Raw genomic sequence first — 6,401 nt, forward strand, 5'->3', positions numbered from 1 at the left:
CCCTTACTCTCTGGCGCTCAAGAGGTAGAGGAGCCAAATGGCGGCTCACTGCTGCCAACTAGTGGTCAGAGGCTGAACTACAACATAAAAATGAATGGCTGGTAAGAAGGTTGACATTTTAAACCTTAATTAAAAATCGATACAGGGCTTTAGAATATCGATACAGTATCGGGAAATAAAATATCGTGATATTTCAGTGTATCGATATTTTCTTACACCCCTAGTATTGACTGTGTTTTATTGTAGTAAATCATAAAACTGATGGTTATATTTTAGAACACACTATCCTTAATTTCTATTGCCATTATTGGAAAACTTAGATGTGTAACTGTTGCTACATTGCTTTACTTTTTCAGGWTTTTCTTCATAGAGGAGAGTTGCACATCCTTCCTTGCCCCTCTAAAKCCAGTTCAGTGGGCTTCTCGCGTGATGTGGTGCCCAGTGTGGCACAGGCTCTGACGTTCCTCTCTACTCACCCCGAGGCCTGTCAGGCCAGCCCCAAAATACGTTCAGCTGTAAAGAAGAGGCTAAAAGGGTGAGAAAGAGAGAGCTTCACACAATAACAAACCTTTGTTATCTAAAACTCTCAGCCCTGATAAATACTGTTGACACAACCTTCTGCATTCCTGCTGAGCCGATTTGTGATTAGCRATAAGAGCAACACCAACAAATGTCATACAGACTGGAATGTTTTAGTTTTTAACTACATATTAAAATAAATGAAATCTCTCTTTCCCCATTTAGGTTCCCAGAGAAGATTCAGAGTAACCTCCATCKTGCCCACTGCTTCATACCTGCAGGYATTGCCACYGTATTGGCGCTGCGTCCAGACCTGGTCGCCCCTGCAGTTTCAGCTTTTTACCTGCGAGATCCCGTGGACCTGCAGGCCTGTCGAAGCTTCAGGACGTTTCCTCCTATGACAAGAGTCCTCACTTTGGTAAAGATAAACCAACATTTATAAGTGTAGTATAAATTTTTTTCTTTCCTCAGATTTTTCAGAATTGTCCCCCATTATTCAAACTTGTAACTCGTATGTTACCAGGTGACGTTCACCCGCTGCTTGTACGCCCAGCTGCAGCAGCAGCATTTCATCCCAGACCAGAGGAGCGGCTTCAGCCTGCCTCCTCGCTCGCATCCTCAGTATAAGGCTCACGAGCTCGGCGTAAAACTGGTAAAGMATCATTTGTGATTTCTGTGGGAAGCCAGCGCGCAGATAAGTGGCTGTGCGAGTGTTGTGTGAACCCGTGTGTCGTGTTTGCGCTCTGCTCCCAGGCCCATGGTTTTGAGATCTTGTGCTCCAAGTGCAGGCTGCCTTCTTCAGAGCCTGAYGCTCCGGCGAGTTGCAACCCTCGGTGGAAGGCCTTCTTGAAAAGTCTGAGAAARAACGATTACTTCCGGGTCAGTCGCACTAATTTCATTTAGTCTCGCTTTACAAATGAATAAGAAAACTCTACTGTACGATGACTAAAATGTGATCGTTGTCAAATGCAGGGAGAGCTAGAGGGTTCGGTTCTTTACAAAGAACGTTTGAGATCAGCAGAAATTTTCTTCAACCAGTCTATTGCTTCAGAGTTGAGGTAAGGATTTACCTTGTGCATGAAAAAAAAAACATCGCCTTTCTTCCTTGGTATTTTGAGTTTAAAGCAGTTTGTGATATTTCAGAACATATTGTGCCATCTGCTCGTGGCTATCAAAGTAATCTCCATGAAAAGGAATGTATCAATATTGTAGCTGATCATGAGACTACCTGCTTTTGATGCTTCTGAATGTGTTTGCTGTGTATCTCGTTTCAGCTCTCTGGTGCCGGGTGAAGAAGTTCTTCAGCTGCTTCAGAGCAACCCGTTCAACTTGGAGGAGCTAAAGAAGCTCGAGTCACAAATCCCTCCAGAGGACAGTGAGTAAAACAACTAACTAACTAACTAACTAACTAACTAACTAACTAACTAAATAAATTGAAAAATCTTTAAAATGTTTGCCATTTATAACTACTTTTTTGTATCCCTGTATCAGTTTTAAAGGGGCAATATTACGTGTTTCTCAGGTATACATTTAAATACTATACCATAATAAAGTAGCTATGTCACCTTTAGTAAATAAGTAAGTAAGTAAAGTTTTATTTATATAGCGCCTTTCACAGAAATAAATTCACAAGGTGCTGTACATTCAGGGAAGTGGGGAGGGGGCAGTTAAGACAGGTCATGCAGCAAACATAGTTGCGCTACCTTTATGTAAGAAAATTTCCACGTTGTGCTGTATCGCTTAGGGTGATTTGCATACACATTTGTGCCTTAATGCGAACATATAGCTTATTATAAATTTCTTATTTTAGTTCACATGATTTAGTCATGTGAAAAGGGGGATTGAAGAAATTTATATTTATTAGAGGTTAGTACTGATGTTAAAAGCACACCACTATATTTTTAGGTTTTCCTTTTTATAATGTTTAATCTATTATGTTTTGATTGATAGAGATTAGTTACATGTCCGAATTATAAACGACACATAATTAAAACGTTATATTAACATTAGATGAGAATTTTGTATGAATGCCTGTGATTCAGCTGTAGGTCAGTAGGGGGCGAACGCAGGCATTGAAGAATCATGTATAAACTGATGCACTTCCTGGCTTTTGGCCAGTGTGGTTTCCTGTCAGCTCCGGTGGCAATAAACCCACTTGGTTCCAGAGTTCTGGTGTTGTATGGTTTTATTCCTTCTACAAATCATCTTATTTAACAGTGGTGGTTTTCATATTGACTTAACTTCAGTCTATTGAACACGTGTTTTTCTTACATTTAGACAAACAGAAAAACTAAAAACCACACAAGGGAAAATGAGGAAAAAAGCAGAAACATCATATCAGCACTGTGACACACTATGGTGTTTATGAAAAAACCTCTGCATAGAGCAAGATTATTAGCCAAAGGAGTAAGTGAGTTTTAAGGGGGCCCGAAGAATCCAGTCCCCAAGGCCAGCGCAGCCAAAGTTCAGAATATTAATGGTCAATTGCTCATTCTGTGGGCCCTCAGCTTCCTCAGGAGTCAGATCATACGGGTGAGGGAGGAGGGAGGGGGGAGAGCCGTGTCAACATCTTCCAACCAGGAAGGATTTAACCAACAGATCCAAGGCCGTTGCCGGGGAGATCCAGATTCTCTAATCAGTTGTTTTGTGAACAGAAAGGGGCAGACAGACAACGACAATTTCTCCTCTGCCTTAATGTCTACTGGTACTCTCAAGGTGACGAATCCAATCAGGCAAAATGGTGTGGACACATACCGCCGTCCCAGAGGCGTTTCTGGTCCCCACCTGTCGTTTTGCTCCTCAGCATGGCTGCCTAAAAACGCTGCAGGATTTCTCAAACATGCATGAATGARTCAAAGCAAGGCTTTGGGCATGTTTTTTTATGAGAGTATAACATTATAACATAAAACTCAAAAAAGTTGATTTTACATGATATTGCCCCTTTAAAGTCATTTTCTTCAGTTCACCATGTTCAATTCAGTCCATCTGTTGAAACTTCCCCTCTGTTTCCCATAACAAGTTTTTCCCCTCTTTGTTGACCTCCAGGTGACAGCTGGCTGGATATCACAGCTCAGGATTTAGAGCAGTTACTGCAGGAGAGAGGCAGCAGGAGAGCTGGCGGCGAAAGCTGCAGTTCCAMGAAACCGAAGCAGCAGGCCGAGGATGCGGAGGCGAGGAGAAAAGAAACKGAGGACAAGGAGGAAGAGGAGGCTGGTTATAGCTTGGTAGCCGTCAGTCAGGGGATGAAGAACTTCCTCAGTGCCATGTCATCGCACGAGGGGGCTGAGCTGCCCTGGTGAGACAGTGATTAAGTGTTGAGTTTGAGTCCCATTTTTTCTTTTTTTTTTTTTTTTGATGAAAAAAAAAAAAGAGTTTGAGTCCCATTAATGGAAGCCGTAAACATTAGAGTCTAAATATGTCTGTAGATCTATCATGTGCATACCTTTATGAACTTCCCTTAACCGTCAACGGTTAGTGGGATCACTGTATTGCTAGTTTCACCACACATAATCTGCCGACTTTTCTGCTTTCTGTTTGACCTTTGCCATTTTCCTTCCGTGTATTTCAGGAGCAGCGTAACTCAGCCTTTTAGCTTTGACCCTGACTCTATGGCTGACGCTGTGGACAAACTACTTGGTACAAACAATTATTAAATACGTCTCACAGTGAAAACCCTGCCAAGTGTTCCTCTTGTTTCGGTCATCTGTATTTTATTTCTTTAGGAAACAAAGAAGAACTAGATTCAGACGATCTAGACGATGACGACTTTGAAGATGACGATGAGGAGGATGAAGAAAAAGAGGWCTCCCCTGATCAGACGAGTGGAACAGAGACTCTGGACAGCCTCAAAAGATACATGGATGAAATGGATGAGGAGCTGCTGAGCACCAACGTAGGACAAAGCTTCGCTCAGACGGTAAATCCTTCTTAGGTCTTCATCTTGTTAATATGCTGTGTGCTTCTCGGCTTTAATATTGAGAGATTATACAAAAAAAAAATGCTCCAGCTGAAATAAACTCATCGAAATGTTTATGATTTCCTCAGAATTACAAGTCTGCCTTGGACAGCGGCTCCTCTTCTTCCTCAGCGGCAGACGGTTTCTCCAGGGTGGATGGAGGAATGGAAGAGACAGAAGAAGAGATCCAGCCTTTAGATATTGACGTTAATTTAGTCGCAAATCTCCTGGAGTCCCTCAGCAGCCAGGCCGGGCTGGCCGGACCTGCTTCGAACCTGCTGCAGAGCCTGGGTTTACATCTGCCACCCAACTCGGATCCTTCATAGACGAGCAAAAAAAAAAAAAAAACGAAAGAGGACTAAAAAAAGAAGTCAAGGAATGCACGACACACAGCAAATTCCTCTGCCTCCATTATAATAAACTTTATCCTTTTACAATAACTCTCCATATGTCGACAAGTCAGAAAGGTATGCCGAACAATTATGGAGAAAAGAAAGCTCCTGCTTGCCTATAATACAAAATGTGTTCAACTTTAAGTCAGTAAATGCAGAGAAAAAAAATAATGTGTAGTTATTCCCTGTCTTGTCATGAGATCTTAACCTGTAAGGAACAAATTAAAAATCAAAAACACTGCAGGGCTTGGGGGGGAAGGGGGGGGGGTTAATTCCATGTTTGTTTAAACTGACAGTGTACTCTAAATCCAAGTTGCAGTTTTTTTAAATATTATTTTGTAATAGATGTGTTCATTGATGTTTTTCCTCAACACTCAGAATAAAGTATTTTTTTTCCAAATAGTTTTAATTGTCTTATTCAATTTGCACAGAATATTTTTATGCAACCATATTAAAATATCTCATTTGTTTCATGATGAATGTACACACACACAAAAAAAAAAACATTCTAAAATGTAAAACCTGTTAACAGAAATTGATGCCCAAATAACTTATTTTAAAACTATATTGCAATTAAGAATTGGAAAGTAGCTTAGAAACACATTTAAAAAAGAATTACATTTTTCTCACTATCTCCCCTCATTTCCTCTGACAAACAAGCTGTCTGAATCATTTAGAGGCATCCTCAACATACTGATAAAAAAAAGCAATTCAGATAAAATACTTTTAACACTGATGAGGAAACACGCATAAAGTGAAAAAAAAATCAAAACAAAAAAACTTCAGGATTCCTTCTCTGAAAAATCAGAATCAACAAAGGAAAAACAATAACTCCTCAAAGATCTGGTTAAATCTCTTCAGTGGAGGAGAAAAGTGGAAGCTTAAACTCTTAAATACTGTTATTTGTTACAAATGAAAAGGAGTCAAACAGTGGGTGCTAAAAACACTTAAAACAAGACACTATTGCAAAATAAGAGTTTAGTTTTTCATAAACAGACGTAAATTGCTTTTAAATTAAAGGAATTTTTCATGTGAAAGACTAAATTTGATAACTACAATAAAACATTTTGGACATTTAAATGGTTTAGTTATAACTGTTTACTTATGACATTGCCACTTTCAGGCAAATAGTTATTAAAAGTTCTAAAYGTTCTTGTAGAAAGACTTACTGAGGTAAAACAGGCATGTAGCATCTGTTAGTATTTATGTGAAATATCTAACTCAACAGGAACAGGCATTGGCATTTGTTGAAATGATTGCTTTAGCAGACTAGAAAGCACCGTTGGTTCTGAGCAGAGGTCAGTAAACTGAGCAGGGTGTGTTAATGGTTAGGCTATAMTCCTAAATTTGTCTAGCTGAGCAGATTATTTTAGTGATTAGATAGACTCCAGCTAACAAAATCCATTAATAATTTACTCAGGACGCACCTGTTTGACAGTTTAGGTGCTAAGGCTAATATTTAAAGGGGCAATATTATGTTTCTCAGGCATATATTTAAATACTATACCATAATAAAGTAGCTATGTCACCTTTAG

General features: G+C 39.8%; 1 protein-coding gene across 1 annotated transcript; it reads left to right on the plus strand.

Moving 5' to 3' along the window:
- The first annotated feature begins 224 nt into the window (after window positions 1-224).
- On the plus strand, window positions 225-5,360 carry LOC106511847 (protein ecdysoneless homolog). The gene is made up of 10 exons (XM_014000604.1): window positions 225-535; window positions 745-937; window positions 1,043-1,171; window positions 1,273-1,398; window positions 1,492-1,577; window positions 1,794-1,894; window positions 3,565-3,814; window positions 4,088-4,155; window positions 4,242-4,435; window positions 4,564-5,360. The coding sequence occupies exons 1-10, from the start codon at window positions 321-323 to the stop codon at window positions 4,798-4,800; spliced, it is 1,599 nt and encodes a 532-aa protein (XP_013856058.1). The 5' UTR covers window positions 225-320; the 3' UTR covers window positions 4,801-5,360.
- Window positions 5,361-6,401: the final 1,041 nt, after the last annotated feature.

This window comes from Austrofundulus limnaeus, unplaced genomic scaffold, assembly GCF_001266775.1.
Source record: "Austrofundulus limnaeus strain Quisiro unplaced genomic scaffold, Austrofundulus_limnaeus-1.0 Scaffold0, whole genome shotgun sequence".
Taxonomy (NCBI): Eukaryota; Metazoa; Chordata; class Actinopteri; order Cyprinodontiformes; family Rivulidae; genus Austrofundulus; species Austrofundulus limnaeus.